This window comes from Stylophora pistillata, chromosome 9, assembly GCF_964205215.1.
Source record: "Stylophora pistillata chromosome 9, jaStyPist1.2, whole genome shotgun sequence".
Lineage (NCBI taxonomy): Eukaryota > Metazoa > Cnidaria > Anthozoa > Scleractinia > Pocilloporidae > Stylophora > Stylophora pistillata.
The window spans coordinates 13,202,320-13,220,633 of record NC_142527.1 but is presented as its reverse complement, the minus strand read 5'-3'; the positions used below and the strand labels follow the sequence as shown (position 1 = coordinate 13,220,633).

General features: G+C 38.3%; 2 protein-coding genes across 6 annotated transcripts in view; one reads left to right on the top strand and one right to left on the bottom strand.

Moving 5' to 3' along the window:
- Positions 1–1,857: 1,857 nt before the first annotated feature.
- LOC111344099 (uncharacterized) lies at positions 1,858–17,148 on the bottom strand. Its single transcript, XM_022951299.2, has 8 exons — positions 17,065–17,148; positions 7,906–8,028; positions 6,410–7,418; positions 5,084–5,367; positions 4,521–4,635; positions 4,294–4,330; positions 3,656–3,782; positions 1,858–3,061 (listed from the first exon to the last, which is right to left on the bottom strand). The coding sequence occupies exons 3-8, from the start codon at positions 6,480–6,482 to the stop codon at positions 2,543–2,545; spliced, it is 1,155 nt and encodes a 384-aa protein (XP_022807034.2). The 5' UTR covers positions 6,483–7,418; positions 7,906–8,028; positions 17,065–17,148; the 3' UTR covers positions 1,858–2,542.
- The window catches only part of LOC111343976 (uncharacterized), a 33,371-nt gene continuing 28,582 nt past the window's right edge, over positions 13,526–18,314 (top strand). For 2 of the 5 annotated variants that reach the window (XM_088734132.1, XM_088734131.1), the window contains exon 1: positions 13,526–13,620. The gene's annotated coding sequence lies outside the window, so the exon portion shown is untranslated. Of the gene's footprint in view, positions 13,621–17,923; positions 18,067–18,314 lie in introns of those variants that run through there. The other 3 variants (XM_022951196.2, XM_022951183.2, XM_088734129.1) reach the window with 2 other exon arrangements.

Here is an 18,314-nt window from a genome sequence, read left to right as displayed (position 1 = left end):
TGAGATCTAGTGTTGGAGTACTATTTTTGTTCAGTAATCTTTCAAAGTAATTTGTGTTTCTAAAAGAAAGCGATGGGTGTCAACTTTGATATGGCTATCGAGGGAGTCCTGCTTTTCTAGGTCTCAGGGGGATTCGTAATAGACACTCTCTTTATTTTTCTTTCATTCAGTAGTAATAAAAAGAGTAAATAATCATGAACCTTACAAAAGACTAAAGTCTGAAGAGAAAAGTACGATTTTAGTAGTTCCGTCTGCTAAAGGTACACGGTTCCTAAAGGGCTTGACGTAGATACACACTACGCACCAAAAGCTGACATATCCCTCACACTGGATCATCTGTGTAACAATTTAACTCTAATACCAGGGAGCTCTGTAGCGAGAAAAATTTGTGAAAGCACCTGCTGTTAACTACTCGGTTTTGTAAAAACAAAGTTCTTTATTCGCGCACACACTAATCCAAGTAATAATAATGTAGAGCCAAAATTCGCGAGTTTTATTCCTGCAAGCATTTTGCATATATTACGGTCACACTACAATATACACTAATTAGCAACGATGCTATTGTGATAAAACGTAAATGGCGGCGTGAATTTCTGATTATGCAACACCTGCAAACCCACGCTTATCGCCCTCTGGCTATTTACAATGTTGAAATTTCAATTAAAATTTCACTCAGTTTGAAATTTAGCATTTCGAGTGGTTATGGATTACCACGCATTTATCATCCTTTGCTAATTACACTGAGGCCATACCTAAGGTTTCACGGCAGGATGAGGAGATAGAAAATTGAAATGCGAAGACGACTGTTGAAGGGTATATTCAGTATAGAGGAATTTACCTCTACACTATGCAAGCTTTTTAAATTTAGTCGGTTCTTCAAAGTACGACTGGAGCTCCAACGTCAGCCGAAGTCGAAAATGGGTACTGTCGAATTCGATACTTACTCACCTTTCAGCGTTGTTTACTGCCTAGAACCTACGACACATTCTTGCGTTTTATAGCTACTGACACACGTTAGAAAATAGTCACTTCTAGAGCTCTATGTAGTATGAGGCCCTATCCATAAAGTAGCCATGACAGTTAACGATAGCTGCCGGTGGAATTCACGAACAATGTAGAACTAAAAGCCGCTTGTAAAAAAAAGACTGTTTAATGCATCAAGATGCGTAACATTCGAGTTGCTGAGTCGCAGTTTATTAAAAGCAAGAGATCTCCTTGCATTATCTAGAGACTGTTCTAGTGTTTAGAGAAGAGAGCGTGCGCTGAGTTAAAAGATCGATTACTACAAATTCTGATTTTAGTATCATTTTTACAAGAGAGGTTTTTAAGTAGACATCGTTTGCCAAGCAACGGGGTGTTTAAATCTCTGAAACGATATGTTGTTTACATTATTGCGGACGATATACGTTTTTATATCATACATACTGGGATTTACAGTGAAGAGCTATCGTTCGTGTCTCTGATTGGAAGAACGATTTATTTTCAGTCGTTTTATTCCAATCTTTGAAATGTGTCAGTCAGTAAGAAAAAAAAAATCGGTATGTATAACATAAAAATGTCATACCAGAAAAAGTGCTTGAACGAATTCTATTCACTCTTTGCGATGCCTCGTGAATTATCATATGACAGTTATCAGTCACAGGCGTGAAGGCTAAATCGTGTAGTTGGTGACTAACCACGTTTGTAAATCATGATTTTAAAACCTGAGCATCAGCAGTCGAGGCGAATCAGTGCATGATGGGTCAGTATCTATACTAAACTCCACCATGTCATACTAGGCTGCGTATGGTCTGTCGGGGAATCATGGAGCTCTTACTTGAGGTCTACCCCAAGAGACTCACATTGACTGCTTAATCATCCATTGATTTATCGTTTAATAACATCGAGTTTTTAAAACTTGCAAGGGTAAGAAGGATGATGGGCACCTCGGTTAGAGGAATAACTACAAGAACAGCTGACCGCGAAATTGCACGGTCATTTCAGTCTCGTGTATTACTCTTATGTCGCTATTTACAAAAGACTGTGTGTGACACGTTTTCGCGGCATAACAACATACACGTGCAAATTTGAGCAAGTTCATTGACTGATTGCGTGTCGTATAGCCTCAAACTGAGAAGAAAGTTGAAATTGTACGCAGTTAGCTACAATAATGTAGAAACTTTCAGTGATTTCTCTTTCACTTTGTAAGAGGTAAGCACAGGTGATTTTTTTAAATATTGAAATTTACCACGTTGTCGAGAAACTTCATGTATTTTGAATTACACTCAAAGTTATTTGGTTAGGATGCAAATAGCTCGTCGAAGTTTCAAAACCCTCAGTATTTCGTCTCTTGACGTGACTGTGAAAGCTGAAGCAATACCTTCCTCGTTTGAACTTAACGTAGAAAAAGATGCATTAGTTATAAAGCGTGTTTTTCAGTCAGAGTATCGCGAATACTGTGCAAAGGGCTGTAGCCATATCCCCGAGAATTTGCAAGAGCAGTGAATCAAAGTCGAACGCATCTTGAATCTTCCTTAAAGTCACTAACCTAAAAATAAAAAAATTACTGCACAAATATGTATCCCATGGTGCTTATGGCTTTGTCACCATTATCTGAGGCGGCTAATGCATAGTTACCACATGTTAAGGTTTTACCGTGAAACGGTACTGTACCAAACCCAATCCAGGAATCACTGCTACCGCAATTGTTTTCGTTGTTACCTATGATACCGATTCTTGCCCTCGCATGATTACTATCTGTGCTCATAACATTAAATCCTTCCTTGTTACAGTTCAGTTGAAGAGATGCATTAGGACCAATCAGTGTCTTCCAAGTGTCACGTCCCAGTGAAGTACTGCTGTAGTTCCCTCCGGCTATCAGTGAGTATAGAGACTCGGCCTGTTTGTTCACGACGACAAATCTCTTGTTCTGGCCGATCCTCATACCGAGACAGACTTTTCTGAAAGGCGTATTCCAGTAGGTCGGTAACTTGGTCTGTTGTGAATCGAACCCAATCTTTCCTCCATCTTGATTGAAGCCCCTCTTATCGGTCCAATACTCTGCGTTATAATGGAAGGTTTCCTGCCGAGGGATTTACAAAACAAATGCATGCTCGTCTTTTACTTGGTTGGTCTTTGATCTTTAATCTTGGAGGTAAACCCTTGTAAACACTAATGATCAGACAGATGCAATCATATAGATATTAAGCACGCTGTTATCGAGTACTTTTATTACTATTCGGGACAAATGTGAGGCATCGGAAACCGTCTCATGGCAGTATATCATGAAGCTTCAGTTAGTTATATATCAATTAACCCTGCCCTAATCAAGTGCGCTTGTTTCTTTCTCAAAAATATCACTTTTAGCTCGCTGTTTAACCTTTAGCCTTTGTCATTTATCCACTCTTACCCGCCTGTGGGCCCCCATAAAAAAGAAAAGAGCCTAAGTTCTATCTCCCTCTTGATGCGGCTTTGTCTTCTCATTTTGGCAAAGAATACAGATGATTTTAGTATAAATACCCATGAATGTCTTTTTTTTTAGTCCTTAGAATTACAAACAAACCAAACGCACTCAGTCCTCTTATGAGAAGTAACTGACTTCGTGCATTACCTCTGGTGGAAAAGTCGACATTTTAGGGCTTCTTTAATGCACGTTTAATGAAATTAAATAGAATACCATTTCTCCATCAATCTTCATGACTGGTGTCCAGCCCCCATCTCCACATCCAAAATCTCCCATTTCACAATGAACGGAAATCTGTTCGGAGCCAATAATGAGAGGGACGAGCTGACTAGACCTTGTCCTGATCAGATTAAAAAATCACGAAAAAGGTTCGTAACTGTTGCTGACGGAGAATTTGTCGAGAATCTGCCCGCCCTTGGTACTTTTTTAAATGAAAACGTTACTCTGGTTTGAAATGTGCATAAACTTCGGCTATTACCAGGGGGAGGTGACAACAGTATTAATAACGGGGGAAGTATATAGAAAAATGAAGCTCCGCTGACTATAGTTAGAAATCATGACAATAAAAATCAAAAGGCATAGGAGACTTTCTCGTTTCATCATGATATTTCGCAGATCATCAGCACTTAATTAACATACCAGGTTAGAAGAGAGAGGACCCCTTACTTCGGCTGAAATGATATTGAAGAATTTAATATCAGCGTAAATGTCCTGATATTCATTTAGTTTTATTAACGAGGTCACAAGGAAGGTTTATGATTGGATTGGTCATTTTTATCAGTAATTATAAGTCCCCCCTCAGAGTAGGAGCGATGTTAGCGGTTTCAAAATGTCCCATTCTCAGCACTTACATGTTTCGGTTATACACATCTTTGCATGACTCTGCAACTGTGAGAAGTATAAGTCAGAATTTACATCTAGCCTTCTCTAATTGAATCGAGAGAGAACACACAAGATTCAAGAGGAGAAAACCTTGTCAGGTAGTTTCATACGCAATCTGAGTAGTAAGACAATGATTTCGTTTATTAATATTTTGAGTTTTGAATTCAAAGACTTCCAAATGATGATTTTTATTCACCTTTTTCGCAGTATTTTCCAAAGAATCCCTCTTTACAGCGGCAGTCGAAGGTGTCATATCTGTAGGTACTCACACAGGTACCGTCGTTTTCACAAGGCGAAGAAGAACAAGAAGACTGTAAATAGAGGGAGAAATGCGTAACGCTTTCAGTCGAGGGAAAGCATTTCACCAGATAAGAGAGCAGGCAGTTCACTAAAGGTGCGAGGAAAATGAATCCTTGACGGTCGGGCCGGCAAGAAAGGGATCGACAAACCAGATGGGCTATTTTGAAATCTATTCTCAGTCCCAACAGGAGCCCATAGGCTCCTGGTCCCAAAGTATCTGATCTGTCAGGAAAGAAAGGCATACCTAGTTCGTAAACTACTTAGATCTCCAAATTTCGTAAAATAAACACGAGTCCCATTCACACGCGTTGAAATCGTGTGATCTAAAAATAATGTAGTGGGATATAACGTAAGGACAAGGGTGGATGGACATGTGGAGTCTGTCAGCTCGATCTTCGTTGGACTGGACTTTACTTTTAGACGTGAAGGAAACGAATTCGAGACCTTGACACACTTTACCTCAATAGAGAAGTGATGAGCATTTCTATGTACCGCATACATTGCTTTGTCTTTGTGTTTATCAGAAGACAGTAACTCGCACAAAATTTCCCCATCGGCTCCTTTGGAAGCGGCCACGTTCACGGAAAAACATAAAAGATTGCTGAGACATTCAAGGGTGCAGTCAAGGAGGTCATACACTGTGAATGTCCTAATCGCAGTCACATTCAGATAGTGGAAGGCGTTGTTTAGAAACGCATGTTGTCTAACAGTTTGCCATGAATCCCCTCGATACAAAGTCGATCCTGTATGGAAAAAAGCTACGAAGCTTAATATGACTTTGAGGTAGCATCGTTACTGCACGCACTCAGTCAATTAAAGTATGATGTGTGGCTCTAAGGAAATCAGTCGATTTATTAAGATAGATGACGTGCGAGTTTGTGCAGTGTGTTTCTCAGAAAACTCGCTGTTGTTAAAAATAAAGTTCGGATAGTATGGATACAAAGTCAGCTGTTACCAGATGCTATCACTGGCATGGCTAAATGGTTAGAAGAGACGATAACAAGAACTGGAATGATATACTGTCAGAAATCATAGTCGTAAATCACCCTAAAAAGGAAATGGCGTTTAGGAGTGTTTGTCCCATGAGTATTCACTTCGATTTTTGACCTTGACGTTTAGACTCAATTGTGCTTGTCTTCCTCAGGCAAGGAGGTGGACTGGGTACCTAGTGTGTTCTGCTACGATGGTTGCTTTTGAACAGCTGTAAACCGCATTTCGTTCGTCATTCTAACAGTTTTTTTCTAACAATGCTCCCTTCTTTTGTAACGGCACCATGCCCGCTTTTCAGTTTTTTTTTCTTTTTTGTGAGGGATATCGCAATAAATTATTAATAGATAACGAGATATTTATCGAGGAACAGTATTTTCTGAAAGTGATAGTTACGTAACGTTCAGTTCTGATTTTTTCCTTTTCCTCGAGGCCGTTTGAAGCCTTTTCTGAATAAAAGTAATGCTTAAAGAAGGGTTGTTTGATCGATATAAGGGAATCCCGTCGTGCAGTTTGGGTCTTGAGAATTTGTCTTGAAATTGTAGCTTTGTCTGTGTGTTTGTTTTGTCGTGGTTTTTGCGCTGAGTTGAATTTAGAATCCGCTTTAGCTGTTTATATTCCCAAACACAAAGTGGATTAGTAATAGTTTTATCGAGTTAGCAAAATGGTAACAGCTTTGAAAAAAATTTGTTCTTGGTGCACTAATTGCCCTAAAACAATGCAAAATGAAAAGTTGAGAAGATGGCTTACATGCGCAATAAATTTTTTAAAGTGTTCGTAAGACCGTAAGTCACTCACCTTTAGAAACGGCTGCGTTGGAAGTAGAAGCAGGCGACAGAAATGCAGTGAAGAAGAACAAAACATTGAACATTGTGAAATCCCATCCGTTCTTCAAAGGTGTATCAAACTTTTGTTCTGAGTCAAAGGTTTCCAGCGTTGTTTATTAACTTTTTTGTGATCGCTCCACTTAAAGTACTGTTAGCCAATGAATGTTTAACAATTCCAGTTTTTGTCATCAAACATTAATCAAAAGGCGAACTGTTCGTTTTGAATTATTAAACACTCAAAGTGTTTGAAGTTGAAAAAAAATTCATATTAAAAATCGCATAGAAACCACAAGGTTTAGATGTGCAAAAAGTTACCAAACGTTTATTTGGAAAAAAAATGCACATTGTTCAATTCCTTTTTTAGCGTTCGGTATGTAAATATAAAAGTCTGATAAAGACCTTTGCTTGCCTTGATGTGACTTGCTACAATATTCGCTCCACTCTTGTTTTTAGGTTATCTCAGCGTTGTGCATTATTGATGACTATATGCATTCACTGCTGCATCAACAAAATGTTTAGTAGCACATTACTAAGAGTGTGAAAAATACTACGTTTTTCAAAACTATATACCATACTAACGTAATTCTACGAAGAATACTCTCATGATCATGAAAAGAACATACACAACATCGAGAGATTATACAACGAGTTTATCATCTCTTGACAACGTCTAATATATTGTAAGGAATTCTTGGTATAATTAACAATTACTCGCCTAAGTTCACTATGACTTGTTTTTTTTTTTTACGAGCAAGTAACTAAAACAATTTATTAATCACAAATTAACATAACCAAAATCTAATGCTTTGAAGTTCAAAAGAATATTGAAAAAAAAAAAGCCTATATCAAACCGATATTTGCATCTCTTTTCTACGAGAAATGTCTTGTTAAGAGACGAACCAACACAGGGGTACTTTAGACTGTTACTTATCCCAAGTGAGGGAATCCCTTTGTTTAACACTTCAACTTTATTTTTTTTTCTGAAAGAGAACATATTTCATCTCTGTTAACGTCGCCAAAACGAATTATATTCTCTTTCGATTAAAGCAAAAACCCTCTACTATCAATTATATAATTACACTAAAAAGATATTGTCATTCAGCAGATAGAAGTAACGTAGTTTCTACGAGTTTATAAGATGAGCATCTTTCATGAAGCCATGTTACTCGAAATATCAAAATATATCAGAAATATCAGCAAATCTCGTTTCTTCCTTTCTTTCTTTCTTTCTTTCTTTGTTTCCCTCATCAAATGTGTTATTTGTTATCCTTTTACTATATTTTACTGCACCCGCATCTCAGCTATTGTAACACGGTATGGTGCTGAACTTCTCCCAGTAACTTAAACAGACTTATACTCCCGAGGGAATAGCATTCTGACCATAAGGGAATGGTAGTATTCGTAGTTGCTTCATTTGCGACAAAACGCATTTTATCCTAAGATGAAAATGTTACAAATTTCCCTCACCTCTTTCGCAATATTTTCCTACGTAGCCTTCATTGCAGAGAGAGACACTTAAAGGAACCGTAGTTGTAATTCCGGCGTCACACAGGTGGCTTGATTTTGACATGGCGAGGAAGAACAAGGGGACTGAAGAGAGGAAATATGTACTTCAGTCATGAAAGGTCAAGCAAAATAAACAGATAAATAAATCTGAACAGAAATTGAAACATTTTGTTATGTTAAATGACAAATAATCTACCTCCAGGGAGAAATGATGAGCATTTTTCTTCCTGTGTACTCTGTGCTGTCCCTGTATTTATCAGGCAGGGGGGGATCCAAAAATTTTGATGGGGGGGGGGTCCAAACTTTGGTTCAGAAAGGACTGTTGGACTCTATTGAGGCAAATTACTTCTCCCCACACCCTCCACATCCCCCACACCCCCTCCCACCAGTCGCGGCTGCACGTTATAATTCCTTGGCCGCTTACCGTTTACTTGGATTCATTAATTAAAAAAATCAACCAGTTAAAAAGTGATATACGATCCTGCGGATGTAAGAATTTCAATCTCAAATTTGTAAGCGTCAGGTCTGATAGGGGGGTCCGCACCCCCCGGACCCTCCCCCTGGATCCGCCACTGTCAGGAGACAGTCTGACTGCAGTAATCGTAACCTCACAACACCACGATGATAAAGACGATTTATTCGGTACGAATTATGTTGACGGTGTATGGGTTGAAACTTAAAACAATAAATAAATACGAAATTACAACAATAGTCCATTTCCCATTTTACAGTTGTGTGCTTGGTTGCCAAGCCTTTGAATGGGAGTGAGGCTAGGTTGACCTTGTTATGATACAAACCTTGCTGCCTTTCAAATGTTTAATCACTTCGTTATTATGCTAAGTAGATACAGGTCTCTATCACAACAAGATCACCTTCAGCCTCACTCTGAATCAAAGGCTTGGCAACTAAGTACACAACTGTAAAATGGCCTATTGACTAGTAAAAGTGACAGGAAAGAAATACACTGAACGAACTGAACAAACTTGTAATGACAATACTCACACTGTTACGATTTCTACGAAACTGCTGGACGAGTATAAACTGCCCAAATGGTTAAACTTTCTAGTCTTCTCGGATAGGGACGATAAATGGAGGTCCCGTCTCCTGCAGGGTTGGGGTAGGAGACGTTAATTTCTCACACACGAGATTACTGTGCGATGGATGTCCTCCCCCGGGGTGGGATGGGTGGGTAATAAAGGGGTTAGGTGTCAATTGGAACGAAAGTTCTGTTCCTTTCTCCTGCTATTTCTGTGGCGAATAAAATTAAACTAAACTAAAACTTAACTAAAGGCGAAATAAGGATAAACTGGAGTAACTGCTCAAAGCGAACTACTGTATGGCTAATGGAAGACTAAAACTCTGAACTGAGAAAGACTAAGTTATATATGCGAAAACGACTAGCTAACTTAAAGTGCAATTAACGCCGATATTATGAAAGAAACTAATGAACGAAAATACGTGACATAGAAACAACAGAAGCTAACTAACCAGCGAAAAAATATTAACGAACGACGAGAAACAGCGACAACACAAAGAGACACCCTACTGATTGATTGAATGAGAAAAACAAAAACAAAAACATTCCGCGCGTTAAGACCCTACAGACAGCAACGCACACGAAAGCTTCCCGTCAGCTTCTCTGAAGGCGGCCAAGTTTATAGAAAAACACAAAAGGTTCTTAAGGCATTTGAAGGTGCAGTCCATGACATCAGACACACTGGATGTCTCCATTAGAGACACATTCAGATAATGGAACTTATCTTTAACAAATACATGTTGTCGAACAGTTGGTAACGTATCCTCTCGAAATAAGATATCCGACCCCACGTTGGAAATATAACATTAGGCGTATGTGAAAAATGAAGATTGTTTAACTCGAATATCTATAAATAAGAGAGGATATTAATCTTATCCTGCTTGTGGCATTTTAATTCTATTTTTTCTCTAGCTGTAAGGATTTCTTCTGCTTATGCTGTCGACAATATGTCTTTTTAAAAGAATGGAAAAGAGACGAACGCCTGGGATATAAATCCCAGAAAAACTGTTTTATGGAGTCCAACTTACCTTCAGAAAACACTTTGTCTTATGTCAGAGCAGACAGGAGTAAGAGTGGGAAAAGTGAAACGTATTGCATCATTCTGAAATTAACAAATGGTAAACACCACAGCGTACACTTTTGAGTTATGGATGCACGCGGGAGGTCGCTAAGCACGAAAGAAGCGTAAGAGTCGCTCGAGGCGATAGCCGAGAGCGACTCCAGCTTCTTGAGTGCTTAGCAAACCTCCCAAGTGCATCCATAACTCAATAGTGTACGCTGTGGTGTTTACCATTTGTTTTATAACATAACATTGATACATTGTAGCTAAAGAGTTCCCTTTTATTTAACAAATCTTACGCGACAAGAAAAAACAAGCGCGCGCGGCAAAATAGTCTTTGCATTTGCTCACGTCAGCAGCGTACACCCACGGGCAAATGGGGGCCGCTAAATTGACCAATCAGAGCGCGCGCTTTACTTTGATTATGTTATAATGAGATCTGGAAAAATCTAATCGTTTACTGATTCTTTGCTAAGAATCATCTCCTTAGCTTTATTAAGTTCCTGAATTTTCATTATATCACGTACAAGACCTGATCTTAACCAATCAAGCGTTGTTGACTGTTTTGATACTTGGCCAGGAGTTCATTTTTAATCGGTTTATGCATTATTGAGAAGGACAAGGAGGTAAGGTATAATATATTTCTTCATTCAGTTTGTCAAGTTTCTTGTTGAATTGTAAGCAATTTTAAATAAGAAGTTAATAAGTGAGATCGCTTGGTGTAGCAGTTTCATTTCTTTTAGTTTTATGCGAAGTTATGAAAACCCTTTTGCTCCCTTTTCTTCCTTTCAGAGCGTTGTGTGTACCGAAAAGAAGTCGACTGTTGTTTGATATGATTTCATCGCCTATGATCGAATTACGCTTTTTGTAGCTCAGAGGGCCTTTTCATGAAACACTATAGTGCTATTTCTCTCCCGTTAAAAAGTCGTGAGAATGGTAAATAATGATTTATCTGCTAAGAGACTCTTGTCTAAAGAGAAACGTGAAATTTTTGTCATGCCGTCTAAAAAAGGTTCCTAGAGGACTTGACTTTCTCACAAACTAAGAAGTATAAGCTGGAATATCCCTCACACTTGATCATCTGTAGAACCACCGAATTCTCCTACATGGGAACTATGTTGCGAGAAAATTTGTGAACGGACCTACCAACCTACTCTCACCGTCCTCTGGCTGTCTACAGTGGTCACATTGAAACAAGAATTTCCTTCTGTTTAAAATTTCTAGGTCGTTATACAAGGACTTACTGACAAACTCCCAACATACTTCTCGGATATGAATGTGGTATGTCATACTGTTTATATGATGAAGTAAATAAAGATGGTGAATGTTAAGAGTGGAGATTTAGGAGAAAGATGATAATCGCGCAGAATGCCGCGACACATCCAGGTACATTTTTTTAAGTCCTTCGGCGGAACGGTTCTCCAAGAAAAGAGAGCAAAACAGTGAGAAAATGGCTATAAATCGCCAAGTCGCGCCTACGTTTTTCACTCTTAATCAAAAGTAGCTGTCGTAGCTATTTGCGGGTGTATGCATTTTGTAGAAGAGGATTCAATTAGCAATTTTTTTCCTTAAGTGTGTTTTCTATATTTTCTACAAACATTGTCAAAACTGCTTTGAATGATGGCAATTTTAGATGCTCTTCAGTATGGAAGCTGACCTTCAGGTTGAAAAATCCGATGAATTATTCGCGAACCTTCCCAGTCAGCATATGAAAAAGTTACCCCTATGTTTTAGGAGGGCTTATGAAAAGTTCCGCTGCCGTACATAGCTTAGGAGTACTAATGAAACCGATTTTTCTCGAAGCAATCTCTGGCCACCCTAAATTTTACGTCGAGAAGCATAATTGACAGATTTTTAAAACTCCCGCCAGTGTAATAATGTATGCAAAACCTCGCCTCCGTAAACAATATTAAAATTGCTAATTTCCCTAACAATACCGTTAAATGAATGAGATATGCTTCCTGGGAAAAAAAAGCTCCAAGTGTCTCCAAATTGGAGTTGAACGGACCGCTTTTAAGCTTAACGTAACGCATCCTTTCCTTTTTGTATCTGTTGCGTAGCACCTTGCGAGAACAGTGAGAGATTTAGTAATGCTTCACATAGGACAACAAATGACTTATTGCTGTTATGGTTTCTGTGAAGTTTACCGTGCGTGACAGGCTCCATAAAGAAAGCGATCATCGCGTAACACAAATATGAGATATGAGAAGAATGCGTAACCAGTGATGTGGCGTAACCACAACGATAATATATGGGTTATTAACCAAGCGTTACGGAGGTCAAGATGGTCGGATATTGGCCGAGTTCTTTTTTCGCACCTTTATGAACCAAGACGAAGTCCAGGTCCATTAAAAGACGAAGAAAGAACGAGGCTGACATTCAGCTATCTTGACCGGACAAGCCTGGTTAATAAAGGATCTATTATAACGCAAAAAGATTTCGCTTCAATGAGAATTAGGAATGACCTGTTTACTTCGAGAGCCTCGAAAAAAGGCCAACTGTGTTTGTAGCACAACAAACTCACGAGAATCGTTTCTGTTTTCTTTGTTTTGAATATCTTCTGCCACTTTTTGCGTTTACATCGCCGAAGATGTCCAAGAATTACAAACGTAGTTCTAATTATATTTTTTACCATGCGTGGGGTCAATGTGGGCAAACCCGAGCGGGCAAGATAGGCCCAGTCTTCTGGCGTGCATAAAATCTATTGCAAAAACGTTGAGACCCAAACAGCTTGATTCATGAATAATGAGACCCTTTGGCTTCATAGATTATACCCGCTCAGAAACATAATCAGTGTTAAGTTGTTCATTCTCCATGGGAAACCTTTGTTTATGATAACTCTTCTCTTTCAGGAAAGCTTAGATGCCTTCTTTCCTTCATCTCGTGCAGCTATTGTGGTCATTATGTACATGTGTGCCCATAAAGCCATTGTTTCTCATCGTTCACTGCTAACGCTTTTTAGGAGTCAACCTTTTTGCAATCGAGTGTAATTCAGCATATTTCTTGTATAAGGAACTACTGTCAGCAAAATTTAAAACGAAGAAAAGAGAAGGGCGGTTGGCTAATGAAACAGTTCTGTAGCTGAAAAGTGAAGAAAGAAAATGAGCCCCCCCAAAAAAAAATTAAATAAAATAGAATTAAAAAACCAAAACAAAAACCGATTTGGAAGTTTCCAGACACTTTTTGACATCTTGGCTGCTTGGCAACGGTGATTACATGCATGGTAAAGTGATGTTGGAAAAAGTGTCTTAATTTCAGTTCTTATTTAGGGTTTGGAGATTCGACAGAAGTAGAAATGAATAACCGTTTGTGATAAGAGCGGAGGGAACTTCTGTCATTATTTTTTCCAATGATAAAATTTTGCGTAACCCAAGCAACACATTAACATTGATGAGATGTTGAAAATATTTTTCGAAACAATTTAAATTGATATTATTCGTTTCCGTCATTCAAATGACTGAATGAATATGATCATCCTATTGTTTGAATTAAGCAGACTGCTGGCGATTAAAACATACAAAGTAAATTGTACTAGATGATGATAGAGGCGTTGAAAGATTCGGTGGAAGGAGACCAGTGGGTATGTTAGTAGGAGCGAATGATGAAGTACTTACGTAGCTAAAACTAGAAATGATAGAGTCTATATGATATACTTTAGGTAGCTGGATGTCGTCTGTCCTCTAAATTTAAAAACAATTGACCAATATAATAGTTGGGAGAGCGATTGACATTCGCTTTTGGACCAAAGTTCTATATCTGCTTTTGATGCATTCTATCTTTGTTTAAACTCAGTTTTTAACCAGACCGTTTGCGAAAGCTTTGATTTTAATTAGCAGGAAGTTTCTCAAAAATTACATAACATGAATGATGAAACGTCCTTAAAAGCCTTTGAGATCGGAAGGCTAGCGCACAAACGAATACAGTCGTGGTCTTTTCTTGATGATTTCAGGGAATATTTTTTTTTCGACTGGTGGTAAAACGAAAATACTTCGTCTTGTCAATAATTGGTGTGGTTTGTGTGGTATCTTTGTTTCTTAGTTAACCCAGAACCTCTGTCTTAGAGAATGAAAATACTGCAGAACGGGGGGTTTTCGTGAAGAGGAACTCTTCTGTAATTAACATTTTCCGAGGTGTCAGGATGACAAAGCAAGTTAGGATCTCAGTTTGGCATGCAGATGTTAAAATTCTTATTGACATTTCCTTGGGAGGAAAACTAAACAATTAGAATGACCATATCTACATAGACTCGTAACAGGAAAAATATTGACCCTCCGTTCCGTCGCTGTGTTTAGCACATTCGGGGAAAGTAAAAACAGAATAGTTTGGATCATAGTCCATTGTAATATTCCCAGCTTGTGAGCTTTCGATACCCTGAAAAGGACAACTTGGTTTAAAACTTGAAGTATTATTTTATATTGACCTAAGAGGTTTGACATCATTTGTTGACAGTTTCTCGAAGAAAAGTCTATTCAAACCGTCGTCTTGTCTCGTAACGTAACATGTTTCTTGTCGAGGCCAAGAGACAGCTGTACAGAAGAATTAAAGGAGAGTTCGTTGCTTAACTAATTCGGTTTTAAGCGGTGAATTGATCATGCGTGAAACCTAACAATAACTACGTCGTCTAAATCCTCTCAGGTCACCCAGGGACCTCTCAATCGTTTTCAACTTTTCCAGGCGCTATTAGTAGCTTTCTTTTGGATACTTAGTGGCTCGTGCTTTACATGTGATGTGGTGACTTTGTTAATGAATGTAATAAAAAATGACGATCGTGAACCCGAAAAACAGATCAGACAGACGCAGTAACTGATGAAAATAAAGTTCTTGCAAGAGCTTAGAAACTCCATTGAAGTGAGCCAAGAAAAGGATGATAAGCCTCCCACACCAGAAACGCTCCTTTTAGCTTTTGTAGAGTTCGTAAGAGCCATACCATCTGTTGACCTCTTGTAGATCCTTACGATAACTAACTAAATAATTGAGCAAACGAGAGCCAGAACTCGTTTCTTACTGAACTACCCGTAGTGCACTTCGGGCTCACAAGGTCTCCGCTCAAGCAGAGACGAGTAATTAAATTATAGCTATCTGATTTTGTTTTTCTTAATTTCTATATTTGATGAGGATGAAAGACGTTTAAAGCGATGAATTACTTGTTGCAAGGCTTTGATGAGAGTGAAGTACCGCGAAAATTTATGACGCACGACCAGGCGTGCAACATGCTTTACCCACTGGACCGAATACGTGGGAAGGAAGATTTGCTCTGGTTGTTAAGGCTACATTTTCTTTGTTGTTTTTCGAGCAAATTCGAAACGGACTTTTACATATGAATATGGCATAATGGCTATGATAACCGATTTGCCTTCTGGAGTCGAAATTTGCTCTCAACAAACCTCGGCGACTTCATCAGTATTTCAAGTTCTATAATTCTTACGCAGTTACAATCCTATAAAGCTTGACATGCAAAAGGTAAGGTATCCAATGACTTATTCAACCGCCTGTTTCTATCACAGACCCCTTATTCTGTGTACATGGTTTGTGCCGGTATAAATGATGTTTGTTTAAAGGAGTTGGCTTCGTTAAAATGTTATTCAGCTAAAGGTTAGATATACTTTTCATGTGTCGCTTTGTAATATTGGTTTTTATTCGTCTGCTTCACATTTTAAATCTTACACTTCTAGTCCTTCTTTTGAAGGGCATTTCGCTAATGCAAAGGCAAAATATAACAATTACATCCTCAGGAATGACAAAGGCTTTGATAAAACCTCGTGTCTAGTTCCTCCTTGATCTCAGTTTGCATTCTACAACTAAAATTTTTTGTTGCTTGTACAACATTTCGTGAATTAAGTGCATTCAGAAGTTCGCTTTTTGAAAAACCCGGAATGACTTCGGGTAATTCATAAGAACAAATAAAATAAATAAGTTTTATGGAGAAGTTTGAGAGTAGTTTAATGTGCAAAGAGGAAATATCTTCTAATAGCACGAATGTTTTTTGCCGTTACTTAGTATTTTGTCACTAATTACAATTTTTTTATGATATTGCACTAAGTGTCGGACATGCCGAAAAATGATCAAAACGAAAACACAAATGATCAAAACGAAAACACAAATGGAAGCAACGTACTCGAGAATTTTGAGTTCATAATTATCACAGGAGATAAGGGGGGGGGGGGAGGTGTAGGTGAAAGGTTGTAAGTTTGTAATCCACTGAATTGCAAACCATGTTTTTTTTTTCAATTAAAAATGAATCATGCTGCAAGACAGTTTTCTGTGGTCTATAATCTCTGTATTTTCTGCACACTTAATTCATTCCTACATTACGGAGACAGTGAATAAAATTCGAATGACTGCCGTCTGATTGAAAAAAGCAAAGTTTGCATTCAGAAACCTTGCAACGGTACGGCGACAATAAAGATGCAAAGGCAAAAGTTGGATCAGCACATATGGCTTCGGCGTATACTGTGAACCTGTTCCTGTTCCAGGCGTTCCGCTAGTGAAACAATGTGCGATGGTAAACAGCTCTATCCAGCTCTATACTGAGTAGCAAGGGAGGTCGGGACACGTGACGTAACTTTTCCCCGCCCTGACTCGACACAAGGCTCCCTCAACTTTTCACCCTTACGCTGGGATTTTCTAATTGAAGGCCTGGAACACGCTACGTATTTTGTATATTGTAAAGTGAATATAACGCTATGTAAATAATACATTCATATTTCATTGAGTATGTGCTTGTTGCGGTTTCATGCCTGACTGATACATTGCAAGATAAGCCGAAATATTTCATCTTATATTTTTATTTTCTATTTTCCGGCTTTCTGATTTTCTTCGGAATATCTTCAAACAGGCGTTTACGTGTTCTTCGGAAACTGTGCAAACAAACACCTACGTAGATTTGAGAAAATTCTTCCTTGCTAATTTCTGTTGTAGAACTTTTCATACAATAGCATAAGAATTGTTGAATGCAATGAGCAAGTTAAAGAAAATTCCAGACAAACATCGAATGACTCACAGCAAAATGAGAGTGGTTATTTACCTCTTTGTGTGGAAGACTTCCCTATGGAAACTTTTTCACAAAACAGTCAGGAGATAGAAGGCCTCGAGGCACCGGTCATTATTAATTGCCGGGGGAGTGTGATAGGGAGACCAGTCATCAAATTATCACCCCCCCCAGGTGATAGTTGATGACTAGTCTCTAAACCACAGGAGACTAGATTCTTCTGCTGAGACAAAGGCCAGGTTACAGACTGAACGAATATTCACGAAAAAAGTTAAAGCAATATTCTAAAAAGCAAATTGGATGAAGATGCTGTTATTTTGTGAAAAGCAAAGTTTTATCTCCAAATCTTCGCCTTAAATGCTGGGTTGTAATATGCATATCACTTTTGCTGTCACTACAGAAATGATTTATTGTTTGAATATGTTTGTTCTATTAATTCTTGGAAGAGATGGCCACTCGATTTGGAAGAAAAGTATGTTTTTAGGTAACACTGAAAGATTTTTCAATTAGGATCTCTCCGGGATATTCCCTCTTCTTCAGCGTGGTTCTCAAGGATCAGCCGAGAATTGAATGAAATTTACCCTTCCCGATAATAATAAAAAACTTTTTTACGTTCACACTTTAACATATTTTCCACTGCTATTGTCTTACTTGACGCCTCTCCCTACTCGTTCTTTGTAATATGCTACCCTTCTTAAAGTTCAATACAAACAACGGTGGTCGAAGCTAGTCCAAAATGCTCTAGGTATTTTTTCTTAAAAGTCAAATTTATTCAAAAGAAACTAAGACAAAAAAAGAACAAATGCCAAACATTGTTATCATAAGAACACTACTTGTGCGAGTAAATGTCGACATTAACAGCTGTTGGGACGAGTTATCACATTTCAGTTCCACTAATGAAAATCTAACTTGTAAGTAACGTCTTTCTTTGTGACAACGGTACAGACGTAAGAGGGACAAATTGGTTTATTAGATGTGTGTGTTCTCAAGCTCGAATTTTCGTTTTCTTCGTAGCTGGAGATTGTTCAAAACAAACTGGTACGTGACATTAGCCTGAATTGTTTGATAAACATCACCTTGCAAGTTAAACAGTGAAGGATCGGGAACCTTCGTAATGATAAGTCACGGTTTTAGACCTTACTTCACCCGCTGGGTTTGGATCGAAAACTGAAGTAAAAACAAGCAAAAATGAGCAAATGCGAATACTTTCCACTAATTCTAACATCAATTACAATGCCGAGGCTCAAATAATTATCAAATAGACTAATATCGTCTTAGGTAGACTT